We start from the raw sequence: 19,606 nt of genomic DNA on the forward strand, positions 1-19,606 counted from the left end.
AGGTTACGTGTCTCATATGTTTCTGATTAACAGACGTTTTCCAAGAGAAGAGGAGAACCTTAGAAGAAAAGTTTGCATAAAGAGAAAGTACTGTATCAAATCATGTTGGTGAAAAATAAAATCCATTTTGGGTGGGTGAACTATGGTATGGTCATAAGATTAACATTTATTTCACCTGAGTAAGATTAATCAAATACAACTAAAAAGGATCAGATGTAACTATATTTGTTGAAGTCTACTCTGAGCACAAATACAAGCCATGTTACCATAAATTTTCCTGATCAGCTAACATGAATCAGTGTAGTACTGTCTTATGTACACATAGCTCCTGAAGAAACAGCTGCTGGTTTTTAGGTTAAGTGTGCTGGCAGGAACCAATTGAAAACAATGCAGAAATGGTTTTAAAATTAAAATTTAAAATTAGAATTAAATAGTTCTAAAATGCAATTAGAAAGTCAGCTAAAAGCCTAACTGTTTTTGAATGTGTCATGTGGGCCTTTCTTAAAAAGCAACTAGTATGTTAGACATCTTATGTCAGCTGGGAATGTATTCCAACGCTCTAGTGCAGTTATCATATTCATATATGTTTTCAAGTGCTTACATGATATCTTGATAGCTTTGTCATCTTGTTAAAGAAGTGTATTTGACTTGATACAACTGATTGAATGCTTCATTTCTTTTCATATGACATACTTTAAAACATGCTAGCTAGATGAGTGCACCATGTACATTGCCAGAAAAGAAATGGAAGGGTTGAAAAATTCTGTGCAATTTCTTTTTCATCCTATAACGAGAGAGGTTGTGTCAATGGTTTGTTATTCCCCTTTCTTAGGGAGAAATCAGATGCCGTCATCTGAGAGCCTCTGGCATCTGTCTCGACTCCCAAGTGAGACTGAAAGAAGCAGTTGTTCCAAACCTGTGTTCAGAGTGGCCAGTTGCTTATGTTTCATGCTTTGTTTTTCAGTGATGCTTCCCTGCACTTCCTTTTGCTGGCAAATTTATCTTGATATGCTAGCTTTCATGTGCTGTTCCATGAAATTGTGTACATATGTAAATGTGACTTTTTGTTGATGTTGTGTTATGATGCTTTGTTTGTTTTGTCAAGTGAAGCTTTCATTTTGTATTTATTGCTGAAAGTAAAAACTGCCTGACAGAAATGTTTTGAGATTTACAGACAGATAACAGTTAATTTATGGTAGTCATACGATCTTTGCAAATGCAGTTCAATCACCTTGAAATGCAGAAGTATTGTTAATGATTTACCCTTGTGGATAAATGTACATTGCATATGGTTTGTATATTTGGTACTAGTCCCATGCTTTGCCTTATATAAAAATATTCTAAAGCTAATTTGAAAATCATTTTCCTGTACAATTTGCTTTTATTATTCCCATAGAACGTGTTAGTTTCTTGGGAATGTTTTCATAAATTTCCCTGTCCAGTGCTTACATTTTCCTATAATCAGAAACATAATATTTTATTTATTTAGGTTTTATATATATCACTGTTGTTAATTGTTTATTCTCAGCCTCTCAGTTTAATCCAGTTTCTGTTAAAATGAGAAACAAATGGTCTAATGAACAGAAAAAGAATTAATTGAAGTACCCTACAGATATAGATAATTAACATGAATTAATTTAAAAAACCGATTAATAATGGAACTGGAAGGTAGGATAACATGTAGGGAAAAAATAAGAGGCTTTCCCCTCAGGAGAGTTATATCAAATATGTATATATATCCTATGAAAAGAAATTTTAAATTAATGTACAATGTAGCATTACAGTCTGGAATAGAGAAAAGATTTCCCAAATAGTAGTTCACTAAATTGGAATTCTGCATGTCAGGATCCTCCCTTAGAATATATAAGTGAAAAAGGAATTTAGAATTAAAGGAAAATTCCTATTTTAATAAAAGAACATCTTACTAAACTGATTAAATAGAATTTCACTATCATAGTATATTAATATGCATTTGCTTTTCTTGAAATCACTTTTGACTGCACTAATAGAAAAAGAACCTGCTTGTGGGTTATTGGAAATAAAGAATAGTCAAAATTGATCTTTTAACTTATTTCTAACTTCTTCAGAAATCAAAAAGAGATGGAATCATTTTAATTTGATTCTGTTGGAAAGATCTATCAAATGTCCTAATTGCCTTGCTCTGGTGTGTATTTCTAAATCATAGAGACAAATTGTGGAAAATCTTCCAAAATGATGTTTCATTGGAGTATATATGAATTGTTAAATTCATATAATTGTTAAAGAAGCTGTGTTATTTGCAATACTGATATGGTTGCTTTTAAGGTTGGTCCCAGTCATCTTCACATGATATTTTTATTCCTTAGCTGCACTTTCTGCCCTGCAGAGGCAGCTAGAAGCAATTATTCAAAATTTCTGGATAATATGGTTGCTTTGTGTTTTGAACAGAGGTGCTTGTATGCCCTCCCACAGATCACTGATATTTTGAACAGTTACAGTAATTATTTTGTCAGCTGATTCTGCTTTTGTACAGTTATAGTGCTAGCCTTGTGGTTAATGATTTGCTTCAGAAAACTGATAAAGAAGGCCGTATTAACTGATTATATACTGTGTCAAGAATATTAGTCTATTTTCAGGGCTCTGAACAGATTCTCAAACTGGTCCTCAGAGTGCCTTGTGCTATGATTGTAGAATAAATAGTGAAATTTTATTTATATGTTAATAATATTAATAACATGAGTACAATGTATACAGCATTTATCTCACGAGAAGTTATACTAGGTGGCTATAACAGTCAATAAAAAAACAATACATATATAAAGCAGACATTTAAAAATAGAAAAATCAGCATTAGAAATGGAGATGATTAAAACTAAAATATATACAAATCCCAAGCAGAGGGAGAATGAGTAATCCACCTCAACAGTGGAGCCATCTAAATAAATCTCTGGTTCCTTGGGACACCCAGACGTGGTAGCATAAACAGGTCTTGAGGAATTTCTGGAACACAAAAAGGGATGTCCAAGGAAGAGAATGTCCATAAGGCAAGTGCCAAAATAATAAATATAATGTATTATTAAATGTATTATTATTGTGTCCTTTAGTATGTTTTAGCCTAAGATAAATATGTCCTTTTCAACATACCCAGTTTTGCTATTAAAATAAAGTATCAATTAGTTGAATCATTTTTAACCCTAATAAAAAAGTAATGTGTCAGATGGAATAGCTTTTTTTTAAAAAAAATGAACTAAGACCTCAAGATAGAGTTTTTTAAAATACCACCACCAATTAAACTGCTGCTGCCTATTGTTAATTCATTCTTGTGTTACACGAGTTTTCATATAGAAATTTCACGTGGAAAGGAAAATAATTGCTACAATTTATACACATTAAGAATGGAAGCTAGAATATTGTGAATGAAATATTAGATGTTTTACTGTGACACAATTATAGAAACAGTCTTAAGATACATTGTGATAGTACTTGGCTGTTTGATTTGATTTTTACATTTGAAAGGAGGGGGCCTTTATAAATGCTAGTTAAGGGGAGATCAATCTAGAACAACAGCCTTAAACTTTAGCCTGTCACAGAAGATCCCAAATGCCACTAACCAGATGTCGTTTTTAAAATCAGATTGTCTTTCTTAGCTTTCTGTCTCCCTTTCTTCTTTTCTGTCCCAGTTCTCTTCTACATAGAAAACATCCTAAACAAGAAATTTAAAATTTCTATAGTGACTTTCAATCTCTTACTTGAACTCCAATAGACAGAAAAAATAGCACTGTTTTATTTATTTATTTATTACAAAATTTTATTTATAATACAATTAAAAAAAAAACATTGGATATAACATGATATTCCAGTATATACATTCTTATCAAATTATTCCACATTTTACAATTGATTCTTCATCTCTGAATATACATCTAAATTTTATATACAATATTTATTCTAAAATTACATATATTTCTATCTTAATGCTAGCCTATAATTCCAACCATCCTCCTCGAATCCCTCCAGCAGTAAAATTTATCCCAGGCTTCGAAATAAACTGATCTACATTTGTCTTTCAATACCATTGTGAGCCTGTCCATTTCTGCACATGATAATATTTTATATAGTGTCTCTTCCTCTGTGGGAATTTCTTTGCTCTTCCATTTTTGCGCGAATGCAAGCCTAGCTGCAGTCAAGATATGTAACAGCAAATAGATTGTTCCCTTATTGTATTTCTCTGTAGTTATTCCCAACAGGAAAAGTTCAGGTTTTAACTCTAAGTCCAACATTAATATATCTTTCAGCCATCTTCATATCTTATTCCAATACTCACAAGCCTTTGGGCATTCCCACCACATATGATAATATGATCCTATTGCTGTTTTACATTTCCAGCATAAAGGTGAGATATTTGGACCCATTTTGGCTAGCCTTATGGGTGGGAAGTGCCATCTATAAAACATCTTATAGAGGTTTTCCTTGTACGAGGTAGCTAGAGTGAGTTTCCTATTTCTTTCCCACAGTTCTTACCAAATATGCAGATCGATCTACCCTGTTAAGTTCTTCTTCAAGATTTCTTTGTCGCTGTATTTTAATTTTATTTTCGCTAGCCATATAAGCAATTACGACATCTCTCATGTAGGCTTTGGCTGTATTCCATAAGTTTTGGCAATTTGTATCTTCCTTTTTATTCATCTGAAAAAATAGGGCCATTTGATCTTCCAATTTCAATTTAAATTCTTTGTGGTTTAAAATAAATAGCACTGTTTTATGACCACATTGCGTCACTGAATTGCTCTTTAGTATGTTTAACTAAAATACATTGGAGTTCAAAAAGATCGTTTCAGGAAACAGTTTCCTAGCATTTATAAGATCTTTGTTCTTTTTTTATCATTTGAACTATTCAAAGTGGAATCATAAATTCCTAGGAGAGATTTTTGACTCTCCTAGGAATGAGGGGTCCTTAATGCTCTCTGAGCTTGCTTGTATTCTTGCAGACGTTTCATTACCCAAACTAGGTAACATCATCAGTGCTAGTAAGGAGTGCAGTTTGCTGTCAGTTTATATTCTGGTGGCTTGCCTGTCAGTGTCAGTCTAAGACCACCCACATCAACACTGACAAGCAAGCCACCAGAAGATAAACTACAGCAAACTGCACTCCTTACGAGCACTGATGATGTTACCTAGTTTGGGTAATGAAACGTCTGCAAGAAAACAAGTAAGCTCAAAGAACATCAAGGACCCCTCATGTCAACCCTGAGGTACAAATATTCTTCTTTATTAGTCTCCTAGGAATTTATGATTCCACTTCAAATAGTTTAGTGAAATATGAACTTGGAGCTTGGAATTATGTTTCCTTAGCTGTCACTTTATAAAAAAAACATTTCAATTGATTTCTTGGGACAAATGATTGTGATTCAAATTAGAGGGTAAAGTGTGTTGCTTTTTTAGCTCTCTAATGATAGACTTGAAAAAAACTATAGCAGACACCTTGAAATATATATATTTCTAATTATTTATTTGTTCACTTAGAAGCAGTATTTCCAGAAAGTTTGTTATTTTTCAACTATTAAAATTAGATAGTTATTTTCTATCAAACATACTGTATATATTTGAATATTTCTCATATTGCCAAAGAAACATAAGGAAATTCTGAGAACCTTTTTGGAGGTTTTCCACCTACATGAGTTAACTTATAGGTCACAAAAATTTCCACTGCAAGAAAAAGACTCCATGCTCATTAGAGCCATGCAAAATATTTGCAAGGGGCACTTTGCATGTGTGGGGCTGTGAACAGAGCAACCCTCCTCAAAGCATTAAGGCACATGCATCCTTTGAAAGGTTTGGCATCGCTGCTATGAAGGTTCTTTATGTGTATCCATGCAGAGGCAACATTTCTGCTGAGACTGTCACTGGATCATAAGATTTCTCCAAACTCAGTGCTTGAAGCATTGATATTCTGTATCATGTTAAAGATGTGAGTGGTTACACTGCTGAAATTTTTACCTGTAAAATATCACCTTGCAGGTAAAATGGCATTCATTGTAAAATGAACTATCTGTACATTTGATGCATGTTCAGACAATATAAGAAGAGCCTTAAAATAGCCTTACTAAGCTTTTGAGAATATACAATGATCTGAGTATCACCCACCCTTCTGGATGGTTTTATACAGCTTATCCCAAAGGTGCTTTTTTAAAAAGGTAACTGGACTTTGTTTTTCCTTGAAGACATTTCACTTCTCATGGATGTCTAGAATGAATATCCAGATTTTTTTAAAAAAAAATAGTCTACTTTTAGTAAGCCCTTTGTACTTTTAATAAGCCCTATTTCATATCTAAATCCCCATTTTCTTCATAATCTAAAAGAGATTTATGCAGGATTTGAAGTTAAATGCAAAACAGAATATGGCTTATGGTCAAAGTGTTTCAGTTTAGAGAATTTTAGGCACAATTCAAGTACTTGTGTATTGAAAAGGAACTTTACATTGCTGCATAACTCTCTGGTAGATAACAGAGTTTTTTTATAGCTGATATTTTCATAAAGAGAATCAAAATATTAATATAGTAATGGCATATCTTAAATATATGTATAGATTTTCTTGTGGGCTAGGTAAATAAAATAGTTGAACTATTGTATGTATTGCTTTTCTTTAGTATCATTTAATGCCCAATGGTGACAATACAAAGACAACCTTAACTGACCTCCCAAAAATTTAAGCAGGATAATACTCGGTTGAAAACTATCAGGAAAGTCTACTTGTGTGGTTGGATTTTTTCATGAAAACATGAAAAAACAAAAACAAAAAAACCCCAATCCTAGAAAACCTTTTTCCATTCCCTCAAATAAAGCATTGTCTCCAAGATACCATTCAGAGTTGAACTTGAATCAAAGGAGGCTACGATTAAATCCAATGCAGTAAAAAAATAATTCTTGCAATAGAAGAAATGAAATAGTACTTTTTGATTTGTGTACAGTTTGACAGGCTGCTTTGCAAAATATAGGTGTCCATGGACATGCACATTTGCAGATCCTCACCTGTATATGCCCAAGCATAACTAAAGGCATTCAAGAACCCCATACCTCAATGTGCAGAAAACTGCACTTATTATCCCATGCTATATATTTATATCTGTATACGTATATGTGCATAAGTATTGTTTGACAGTATCATTATCTGGATGAGAAGCTAGGCATAATATTCATTCATTCATTCATTCTTTCATTTATTTCCCAGCTTTACTTATAAATAACTCAAGGTGGCAAATATGCTTAATACTCCTTTCTCCTCCTATTTTCCCCCAGAACAAAAACCCTGTGAGGTAAGTTGGGCTGGGAGCGAGTAACTGGTCCAAAGTTACCCAGCTGACTTTTATGCCTAAAATAGAACTAGAATTCCCACTCTCCTTGTTTCTAGCCTGGTTTTTTAAGCACTAGACCAAACTTTTAGACTTTTTTTGTTTTTGTTTTTACTGAATTTATTTCTAGACCTAGCCAGTTCAAATTTCTCCTTATTTAAAAAACCCTGAAAATTAAATAACTATATTTGGGGCAATTTTGTTGAGAAAGTTGATATAAAGATATTCTCAAAGGAACAATTAAAATGTAAAATCTTATTTATATCCTGAACTACAGAACAAGAACTACTAACACTGGAATTACTTTTTTAAATTCCTGTATTTGTTTACATTTTTGGAAAGATTTTTTTAAATTTTGTTTTTAAAAATGTGTGCCATCTACACATTTCTTAATTTCAAGCCTATAAGTCATAAGAGTTAATTTAGTGAGCAGGTATTATAAATGCACAGAAAGAATTAATGAGCAAATCAAAGATGTCAGTCAAACATTAAGAAACATTTCTTAACAATATAACATCCCTAAGTATAACGAGCCTATGTCTGTCAAGGAATCTAACTTTATTGGGTCTTGATATACTTTAAGGTACATGATAAATAACTGTGATACACCATTAAATATTTAAAAAATAAATCCAATGTTGTGATAGTCATTTGAAATCTGTGTGAAGTTTAAATAGAACTATTATGTGGAAAGATAATTATATTTTAATGAAGGCAGGGGTTTTAGAAGAATGAATCAAACAAATTCAGTTGGAACAGTTCTGTTCTTTCTCAAGCTAGAAAAATGGTTGTCAGGATCCATCAAACATTTTGCTCCCTGAAACAAAGACTAAATAGTGTCCTTTCCTTATTCAATGTGCAAAACCAACTGATTACAAAATACCCTTCACTAAACACGAAGATTGCAGGACGGTTCGGAGGCTACAGGCAAGCTATAACTAGTTACTGTTTCCTCTTCCACAACAACTTGGTGCAGGAGATAGCAATCACACTCCACTAATAAAAGGATCACCTTGATGACTGCAAGTTGTTTTTACATACTGCAGTAATAGGATCTTTAAAATTGGTATATTAAAACATCACATTCTGTGTTACTCCAGGTTAGTTATAAGGAATATTTTAAGGAAAACAGAGATGTTTCAAGTCCTAGATAATTACAGACCAGGCTACATTAGAATAAAATGGCATAATGGAAAAAATGTTTATAAGAGGTACAGTAGATATGCAAGGGATAGGAGAAATACACAGATACTTACATATATAAAGATGAAAATGTACAAGTCCAACCTCTTTAAAAAAACAAAAACAGTTTTAAATGTTTTGAGACCATTGTTTTAAATTTAACAATGTAATGTAATATAATGTCACATGAATCATTGTAAACTTATATTTAAAAGAAAATGAGAAACATGGTTCCTAATGATACGGTTTATTCTTTTAATTTTTATGTTTGGTTTCTCTTTTCTAGAAAAAAGCTGGCTTAGCAATGTAGAAGTATTCCATTTGTGTCGTAGAAAAACCTCATGGATGTCTCTGAAAAAATTCACCTTCGACTGGAACTACTTGAAAGGTTATTTAATGAAGCTGCTTCTGCTGTCTCAGGGGCTTTAAGGCATGGTAGATTGTCTCATTTTTTGAACTTGTCTTTGGAAATGGAGTTGTGAACATTTTCTTCTGATATATATTAAATCAGTGTTTCTTAACCTTGACAATTTTAAGGCATGTGGACTTCAACTCCCAGAATTCCACAGCCAGCAATGCTGGCTGTGGAATTCTGGGAGTTGAAGTCCACATGCCTTAAAATTGTCAAGGTTGAGAAACACTGTATTAAATGATCATCATTTGAACTTAGAACAAGCTTGCTTTAAAGCCCTTAAGGCCTAATAATGCATTATTGGTTATCTATAAGTCACATTTTTCTGGAACTTAAAAGACATCAACATTAAAATTATAAACCAATTTCATACCTGTTTAAATGTTATGGCTACCAAATAAAAAATCCTAAGAAATACCATTCTTGTAAAAAGTTTATAGAAAAGCCTTAACATCTAAGCTACATTTAAACAGGTTGAGATTTGTTGTATAGATGTGACTCATAAAAAAATTAGAATTTTTTGCTTCTTCAATACACATATATCCAACTGATTTTGTTTCTTTTTCAATTAAATATTGTATGTTTCAATTAAATATTGTATGGGATTGCACTCTATGACTTAACAAAACTCTTCCTTATAGAAAAATAACTGCATAAGAACCTACTTCTCAAACATGTTGTAGTTAATTCAAAGAATTTATAATGTTATAAGTGCAGTAACAGCGATAGTGGACATTAATTTGCAATGAAAGATCTATACAGAAGATTTTGCTGAATAGTAAGAATGACCTTTTGAATCTCCTTAAATGTGGCCTACAGTCTTAGGAGAGTTTAGTCCAGAGGTGTCAAACTGCCAGCCCGCGGGCCAACTGCATCATAGCGAAACCACGCCTACCCAATTGCCGGCAATGGCAAAAAAAGTCATGATACATCGCGACACGTCACATAACGCTGCGAGTTTGACACCCCTGGTTTAGTCTGTCTTACTTGATTCTGCAGGAAATATGAGGCAGTTTCTTTCTTTCAAGGGCATTTAATCTTGAATTCTTGACTTCAACAGTTCTTGAGTGGCTAGCTCTCAGGTACTCATCCTCAAAACATTAAGTTTTGAAATGCTGATTCCAGGGTATAAACATCTTAGCCAAAATGATAGCAATAACATCTCCAATAGCAAAGACAAAATAAATTTGACTTTGCTATTTCTTGTCTCATTTCAGGAGAAAAGTCAAATGTTAATAAATATTAAAGGTAGAACCATTGCTTGCTAGCCAGTTTGAAACAACTATCTTCCAATTTTACTTTTATTTCTTTTAATGCTGGAGTCCCCAACCTCTGGGCCACAGCCCACTACTGGGCCCTAGCCTATTTGCAACTGGGCTGTGTGAGCAGTGCCCGCCAACCTGCCTCTTGGACAAGTTGAGCTGAATGTGCATGAGTGCACCAGCTCACTGCTTGCATGGCCTCATTCCCGTCTCCCTCCTTGCTGGGCCACCAAGCCACAAAGGTTGGGGACCACTGTTTAATGTATAATAAAAGTAGTAGAAGCACACCACTTAGGCCAATCATAGTATTTTTCCAAAAGTGCCATCAATATGAACTAATTGGAACAGTTAGTGCTACATAACTCTAAACTAGGAAGATCTGAGTTTCTAAAAAGTCAGGTAAAGATCTGCTTGTCATATTTTAAAGATATTTTTCTCATAAGGTAATTGTTGCTCTATTCTTCATGATTATTTTTTTGTTGAAAGAAATATTATGGCCAACATGTCTGCAGTGGAGAGGGTCAAAATCTGCAAAATGGATGCTGTGGTATCATCATCAAAGCTACATGCTTTAATGGTGGTGTAGTGGTTAGAATGCAGTACTGCAGGCTAATTCTGCTGACTGCTGAGTGCCAGCAGTTCGGCAGTTCGAGTGCTCAAGGCTGACTCAGCCTTCTATCTTTCCGAGGTTGGTAAAAAGAGGACCCAGATTGTTGGGGGCAATATGCTGACTCTGTAAACCACTTAGAGAGGGCTATAAAGCACTGTGGAGCAGTATATAAGTCTAAGTGCTATTGCTATTGCTACATTATTTTTGTACCTATGGCAGTAAATAGTGAACTTGTGCCTACAATTTTGCTAATGTTGACTTCCCCAGGGACCTATATGGCAGTGGCCAAACTGGCATGACATTAAATTCTGATTGCTTTTTTTTTTGCAAATACATTCACTCCAAGTCTACAATTTGCTTTTTAAAAACTTAATGTTAAGATACATTTGATATCATAGTTGAGTTCTGTGCTTGATGCACAATGATTAACAATTGATCTTGGAAAGATCTTTAAAGCTTAACTTCTATCCTCCTGTTTTGGTCTCTAACATTTAAAGTTTGCCTTATTTCTCATAACCCGCGGGCCAGTTTCATCATACTGAAGCCGTGCCCACCCCATTGCTGGCAATGCAAAAAGAGTTGTGATATGTTGTGACATGTCACGTGACGTGGCAAGTTGTAATTCATATATGTTGGGCAGGCAAAAGGAACACAGAACTCATTGTGTTTTTTTCTCTCTCTATCCTGAATAGAGATAGCATATCAGGTAACTTAAAGCAGTATGTCTGAAAGATTTATATAACTGAGTATCTTCTTCTTGTTGTTGTTTGTTAAGTACAGTTTAAAAAATAAGTTAGTGGCAGTGTTTAGTTGTGTAAGTGAGATAGATGATTTCTAAGCAAAGCAAAACATGAATAAAGATGATAAATTCCCCTCTAAAGGTGGGATGGTAATGTTAACTTGTCAATGGTGACTTTTCCCTTTTCTTCACTTTTAAATTTAAAAACTTTACCTCTCATACTTGGTGGACATATTTTTCCACATTTTTTAAAATTTCTAAAATGATTATTTTCCAAATACATGTGTGGAGCTTTCTTTCATCTTTATTTTCTGATAAAAATCACATGATCATAAATAGGTCGCGGGCTATGTGCAATCAGATTATCATTGTTAGAATGTAGTAGATGGAAGAAGAACCCTCACCCTAGCCTCATTGTTTTCTATATATCATTAAAAAAATTAAAAAGGGGAGAAAGCTCATATTCTCTCTCAATTTACCCAGGAAATGGTGCATTCCATGTGAAAAAGACAGGGAAAAAATGACTCTTTTGTAGAGGCTAATGTCTCCTATGAATGCCAGAATTTTGATTTGACTGGCATTCCTTTATGCAGCCAATTCTAACCTTTATTCAGAGGTAAATACCCTAAACATAGGATTTTAACCTTAGTGTTACAATTTTACTTCAAAGGGTAAAATTAGAAGAGCCCACAAACTAAAGATATTACCATGGCATCTCATTTAGTGCGCCAGTGCCACACTGCCGTATTATTTTATTTAAATTCATGGTATGGATTAATTTAAAACATGTATACATTCTGTACCTCACTAATAAAAATATGCACAACAAACACAATATTTTGCACAAGTAATGAAAATGTTTCTCAGAGTGAACTCCTGATAATGTCAAGAGATAAATAATATATATTTTTATGCCAGGACATATTATTCTTTCTCTGATACTAGCATCTATACATGAAAGAAAAGTTCTGAATCTAAAGTGATCAAACCTATCAAAATGTTGAGTCACCAAGAGACTGTGATAGCCAAAATGATCTCTTTTTAAAGTGTGTATAACTTAAACTGGTGTAAGTAACATATTGTTGCCTTAACCTGAGAATGAGGTAGACATATACATGAAACATACCCATTTGTAATTAATGTCTGAAGTGCAATACTGATTGTGCAATGCTGATTGTAGTTCTTTACAATGGTACTCATGCTTAGTGCCTATATAATAAATTGTGATTATGATAAATAATCAAGCAGTGTATAATATCTATTTTTGTGCCTCATCATCCTTTCACATAATTTACTGATACAAAAGCCTTTTTACTGTTCACAAAACCACCTGGAATTTTCAACTTGGGAAGGTGTGGAACCAATATACTGTATACATACAGTCCCAATACCCAGTCCTTACAGGTAGTCCAGAATGGTAGCATAATTGATGGTATAAAACATTGCTGAGGGATCAGAAGAGGTACATTCCCACCATCTAGTTTGCAACAGAAATCATCAGTCAAAGAGATCAGTGCGGTTTCTGCCCATGATCAGCAATAAAAAAGGAATACCATCATATCCTTTCTTGAGCAAGACACTGGTGCTTTTCTTGTTTAGGCATCCAAAGAAAAGTGGTGAATCAACTACCAAAGATAAAACAGAACTTGTTGAAACTCACTTAAGTTTTTTTGAGCTTGGGGGGGGGGGAGTGTGCATATGTCTATCCCACACAACACATGAATGTGCTGAAGTCATGTTAACCAATACAGTAACAAATAAAATGTCCTTAACTGCATTTATAGAAGCTGGATGATTTGCTGAAAACAAGTTCACCTATAGTTATACCCAGTGCTTTTTTTTTTGTAACTCACATCTTGTTTATCTTTTATTTAAAAAATTATATATTCAGTCCTTAACATAAATTTACCTTTTGCAGGTAGTCAATCACTGTACACACACCTACACACATCAGTTGTGTAACAAAACATAATGGTCGCCACCTGCAGTAAGCACGTGATCACACGACCAATCACAAGCCGAGCAATGCCACAAGCCGAGCAGTGCAAAAACAACCAGTGCGGACAAAGCACGCATGTATCGGACTCGACACACAAGCAGCCCGCATGCACCATTTTAATGATTTTGCTGCCAACCTGCTATGCTTAACAGGGTGATTCAAGTGCACATGGACCAAACATCAAATTTTCAAAAGTTACTTTTAAAACTTGGAAAATCCTTTGAAAAAAGGTGCCGGAACTATGACAAAAAAAGCACTGCTTATACCATCACTAATGATTGATCAGAATTTTCTGATTTTCTGATCAGAAAATTTCCCACAATTGTAAGGAGAGACAAGAACTAGCATATGATTGGCATATGAGGCTCCAATTATTTTTCTTGTGCTAGAATGGTTAGTTAAGTCTTATGTTTCAGGATTTATGCTTCTCTGCAATAAAGATTGTAAATCCTGCCTGCCTGTAACTATGAGCCGAGCCAAGCCATGATCAGAATTAAGGGTTAACTATCTTATTTATTGTCCATATTCTGTGGAAGTTTCTCATGCTATCTTCTCTTAAAATGTACGTGAAATAAAGATAGAAAGACTTAAAAGATAATTATATAGTGAAAAATAAGAGGCTATCGCCTATCAATGATAAATGAGAATTTCATTTAAATTTTATCTGTCTGTCTGTCTATCTATCCATCAGTCTATCTCCTATCTTAATTTCTTTAAAATGAAATAATTAAAAATATAGAAGCAGTTTTCATTCTAGTATTAATCTCATAATTCCAACCAGTTGTTCAAAATGTTGTATTTCTTTTCAGTGAAAAATAGGTATGTTCCTATGTTCTGGTCAGTTTGACTTTTAAGTTAATTTAAGAAAATCCTGACTGAACTAAGATTCTTTGGAACAAATTGTGAATGACTCAGTTCTTCAAAAGAAGGCTATCAGAATTGGACAATTCTGCTGCTGTGCTTTCTCACCTACTCAGAGAAGAAAATATCAATAATTTTTCTTCCCATGGGCAGGTCTTCCTAAACATATAGACACTTAGGTGTGTGTGTGTGTGTGTATGTGTTTTCTCTCTGTGTAAAATTTTTGGGAGAGGTGAAGTTTCAGTTTGGATCTAATATCAATAGTACACTGATGAAATCTAAATATATATTTCTATACATAGAGGAAAGAAGGCGGGAAACAAGAATACTCTCCCTTTTCACTTACAGCAGGCATGTCAAACTGCCAACCTGCGGACCAGACACGTCATGCCGAAACCGTGCCCAACCCATTGCCGGCAATGGGGAAAAAGTCACAATACATCATGTGACATCACGTTATGTCGTGTGATGTCACATGACATCATGAGTTTGATATGCCTGATTACAGCAACCAATCACAGTTTAGATTGCATCATGCAGTGGCCAGCTCTCTTCAACCAATTAGCAATAACTCTGTATTCTTACTAATTGTCCAACCCTTCACTGCTCCAGCTAGTAAATTAAATATGTTAACAAGGTACTATAATTCTTTATACTCCTTCATTAAGATACAAATATCTCAAAAGCAACTTAAACATAAAGCAAAGTTTTACTGATCAAATTATTTAAAGGCCATATTTATCTACAGCCAAACAATTTTTTCTGTGTTCCTATCCTCAGAGGTTCTTTTCATGTGTGGCTTCTTCATTCTTGGTAGTGAAACCGTGTGTGTAACATTATTATATCTACTTGGAAATGTGGAGTGGGAAAAGATAGGAGTTTACAATGGTGGTGGTGGGGTGGAATACAAAGCTTTGACATTGGTTTGAAGGTGAACATTTCTGGTATGTAGACCTATCAGGTTCGTAGAATATGTTTCTAGGGATTTTTAATAAGCAGATATGGACCAGTACTATAATGACTGGGTTCCTACATTTCAGTATGTCATAATACAATTTGTTTGGTTTGGACTCAACCTGTTGAATGAATAAGAGCCCTGGTAGCACAGTATTGCAGGCAAATTCTGCCCAAAGCCTGGAGTTTTATCCTGATTTTTTAATTTAAGAAAATTAAAAGAATTTGGTACACTAGCTGGCTTTAAGACTATTACACAGAAGCCAAACATGTTAATAAAATATGTCATTGGTGGGGGAAACTACAACTGAACAATCCATGACTTAAATCTTAAATATTGTATATAGTTAGTCCTTTACCTATGACCACAATTGAGCCCAAAATTTATGTTGTTAAGTGAGAAATTTGTTAAGTGAGTTTTGCCCCATTTTATGACTTTTGTTGCCCCATTTGTTAAGTGAACCTGGTTTCCCAGTAAGGTTCTACATTTAGGCAAGAAAAACCAAATGTACAGGTACAGCATAGGGGGTACCTTGCTCAATAGTAGTAATTGTGAGAGGGATCTCAGAGTCCTAGTGGACGATCACTTAAATATGAGCCAGCAGTGTGCTGCAGCTGCTAAAAAAGCCAACACAGTGCTAGGCTACATTAACAGAGGGATAGAATCAAGATCATGTGAAGTATTAATACCAGTTTACAATGTCTTGCTAAGGCCACACTTGGAATACTGCATCCAGTTTTGGTCACCACGATGTAAAAAACATGTTGAGATTCTAGAAAGAGTATAGAAAAGAGCAACAAAGATGATTAGGGGACTGGAGGCTAAAACATATAAGGAATGGTTGCTGGAATTGGGTATGTCTAGTTTAATGAAGAGAAGGACAAGGGGGGACATGATAGCAGTGTTCCAATATCTCAGGGGCTGCCACAAAGAAGAGGAAGTAAAGCTATTTTCCAAAGTGCCTGAAGGCAGGACAAGAAGCAACGGATGGAAACTAATCAAAGAGAGAAGCAATCTAGAACTAAGGAGAAACTTCCTGACAGTTAGAACAATTAACCAGTGGAACAACCTGCCTCCAGAAGCGGTGAATGCTCCAGCACTGGAAGTTTTTAAGAAGAGACTGGACAGCCATTTGTCCAAAATGGTATAGGGCTTCCTGCCTGAGCAGGGGGTTGGACTAGATGACCTCCAAAGTCCCTTCCAACTTTACTACTACTACTACTACCGCTACTACTACTACTACTACTATTATTATTATTTTGCTTGTCAGAAGGTTACAAAAGCAGATCACATACCCTGGGACACTGCAACCGTCTAAATATGAATCAGTTGTTAAGCATCCAAATGTAAATCATGTGACCATGGGGATGCTGCAAACCCCATAAGTGTGAAAAATGGTCATAAGTCACTTTTTTCATTGCCTTTGTAACTTTGAATGGTCACTAAGTGAATTGTTGTAAGTCGAGGACTACCTATATAGTTTGAATAATTTATATACTAAAAGATAAGACTTTTTTTCCCTTTTAGGTTCAGAATAATGGGAGGTTCCACCCGTCAGTGTGTTTTGAAATCAGGCAATAGAGATCTTCCATATTGTGAACGTAAGATGATACTTTATTTTAAGCTTATTAGGTTTCTTTTGGTGCTTTTATGTTAACTTCCTCATAGCAAAAGTTCAACCTACCTTCCCTTTAGGTGACTAATTCTGCTTATTTATAAATATGAGAAATGCCTAAATGAATCATGTCAATAGAATTTATCTACTGTACTCTTTCCTCCATTGTCTGAGTAGAATACAGATCCAACATGCTTAAACCAGGTGAAAATTACAAAATAAAAATAAAAGCAGTAACATAAAGTGCAGCAACACCAAGTACTGCAAAGAATGTGGATCATGTTAAGTAAGCAAAACTTCACTACAAGAGAGAACAACCCTGAAATATTCCAATTCCCAAGACCTGCAGGAACAGCCAGGTGTTTATGGTTGGAGCCGTTTTTATCTCGGGGGGGGGGGGAATGCTGTTCCACACAAGGATGGCATTTCTGAAGATATCAAAGTCATAAGCTATTTGGGACTTTAATAATGACAACCACCAGTGCAGTTCTCAAGGTAATGGTGTTGTATAGTCAAATGAGATACACCCATAACTATTTGTATTTTTGCATTTTTTGACTAGTTATACCTTCTCAGTGATTTTCATGGACAATGCAATGTACAGTGCACCGCAATAGCTCAGCCAAGAGATTTTTTTTAGTCATGTATGAGTGACTGAGAAGAGCCAAGAGAGATTGAAACTGACACACAATACCACACTCTGGAAAGGTTCCACTAGCCACAGCTGTTATATATTCCTGGAGGAGGACCCATGTCAGGCAGTTCCCTTCAGATTATGAAATATCCTGGATTAAAAAGAGTTTCCCCCCCTTTGGAATCAGATGGCTTCCTAATGCAGTTACTTCATCTTGCTTAGATTAAACTTTTTCCACATCTTCTGGTTTCCAGGCATCAGGACAGCTGTATCACCTGTAGAGCCTCAACTGAAGGTATAAAATTCAATTCAATATGAATGCTGATAATACCTAACTGCATTGAGAAATGATTTCTCCCACCCACCACCCACTCCCGTGGCTTCATGTAGTCAATAAATAATACCATCAAGTGCCCTTAAGCTTGATCTTTTTTTCTGTCAACACTATTGGAACCAGTTTAAAGGATACGAGGTAGAATATTTGCAGTATAGTTAGCTGAATCCTTCCCTTCAGATCACAATGTTGCTGGACTGAGTTGTTGGAAATATTTCTATATCTGTACAGTTCTCCATGCCAAATGGGACTTGAATTGCTCCTAGTCTTCCCTTGTATAAGAAAGTCCTTGCACTTACAATCCGTTAGTTAAATGGTAATAATTCAGTTTCTTCAATAGAGAAATATGTACACAAACCATTTTGGTCCAGTGAATGAAAAACCTTCCTATACACCTGATTCCTCCTTCTACTTTGGCTAGGCTGGTCCTTGCAGAATGTGGTATTTGACTGTCTTGTTCAGAGTTACAGATTAGGATCCCATTTACTTAAATTTCTTTATTGGAAGAGTCTGAAATATAAGAACAAATCTTGGGAAGCAGAAAGATGGAAGCCTCCTATGAAGCTTATTCCATGACCAGTGATTTCTATCTAGTGCTAATTTTGCCCACTCACTTATTACACCTTCATTCCAAATCTGGATTATATAAGTAATTTTGTCTAACCATAATGTTAAGAAAGGATGGCCAGCAAAATAATAAGTACATTGTGCTAAGTCATGTTTTGTTTTAACTATAGTTTGCTTGATGCAAAGAAGTGGATATGATTAAGCTATAAAGCATGATTTATAAACTTAGTTTACACATTATACTGCACCAAAATCCAAATGATTTTTGAATCCATCCGATGCATAGTTTCAGAATGGGATAAAACACAGGAAATGCAAAGTTCAAATCAATCAAGTTTTCTAAAGTAATATGATTTATGTTTTATTTAATGGTAATATGGTAGTAATCAGTGGTTTTGAATATCCACTAAATGGTCCACCTAAAAAATGCAATGCCGGAGGTGCTTCTGAATGCACGCACTTCTAGCATTTTTGTAAAAATTAAGTTTTATTTTACATTCTTATTTCAGTTCTCCCCTCATAATACTGCTGGTGTAATTCCTGATTCAAAAATAATACTGCAGGATTGCCTTCACAACCCAAAGCATTAGTATTTCAGGATTCAAATAAAATTGCCATTTAGACCTAATATATTGGAAAAGTGTACAACACATCAAAAATTGAGCTTTTGAAATATAGTCCCTGTTGGCAGCTCTTTAAAGGAACTCACCTCTTCCAGGTAATGCTGCCTTCTACTTGGTTAGTTTCTCTTTGTCATGGAAGCAAATAGAAAATTTATAGCACTATCATAAATTACAAATACAAACAATTTAAGGGTAGGGAATTTAAGGAGTATTTTTTTCACACTGATCACCTAGCAGTGGCTCACAAGAAGCAAACCCAAGGAATGTAACTGCAAACATTATTCTTTAGTAAATGAAGTTTCTCCGTAGTTCTATGGTTATTAAAAGTAGACTTGTCGGAATATAGAAAATGCTTCCTATTGGTCCACTCATCTAAAAAGCGCCACTAATCAGGTCTAAGAATACACAACAGGCAGTGAGACTTGGAAGGAAACTATTTGAAACAATGTTTCAATTTCCATGACTAATGAGCAAGCAGAAGACAA

The 19,606-nt window shown here is 34.7% G+C and overlaps 1 protein-coding gene across 7 annotated transcripts in view; it reads left to right on the forward strand.

Annotated features, from left to right (window-relative positions):
* The window catches only part of PFKFB2 (6-phosphofructo-2-kinase/fructose-2,6-biphosphatase 2), a 51,227-nt gene extending 38,079 nt beyond the window's left edge, over window positions 1-13,148 (forward strand). For 3 of the 7 annotated variants that reach the window (XM_039320098.1, XM_039320097.1, XM_039320092.1), the window contains exon 17: window positions 833-3,064. In XM_039320098.1, the coding sequence (XP_039176032.1) occupies window positions 833-857 (25 nt within the window). In that variant the 3' untranslated portion in view covers window positions 858-3,064. Of the gene's footprint in view, window positions 1-832; window positions 3,065-8,796 lie in introns of those variants that run through there. The other 4 variants (XM_039320095.1, XM_039320096.1, XM_039320099.1 and 1 more) reach the window with 2 other exon arrangements.
* The last annotated feature ends 6,458 nt before the right edge of the window (window positions 13,149-19,606 follow it).

This window comes from Crotalus tigris, unplaced genomic scaffold (assembly GCF_016545835.1).
Source record: "Crotalus tigris isolate CLP2741 ecotype Arizona unplaced genomic scaffold, ASM1654583v1 scf7180000023618.1514416, whole genome shotgun sequence".
In the NCBI taxonomy this organism is placed as follows: Eukaryota; Metazoa; Chordata; class Lepidosauria; order Squamata; family Viperidae; genus Crotalus; species Crotalus tigris.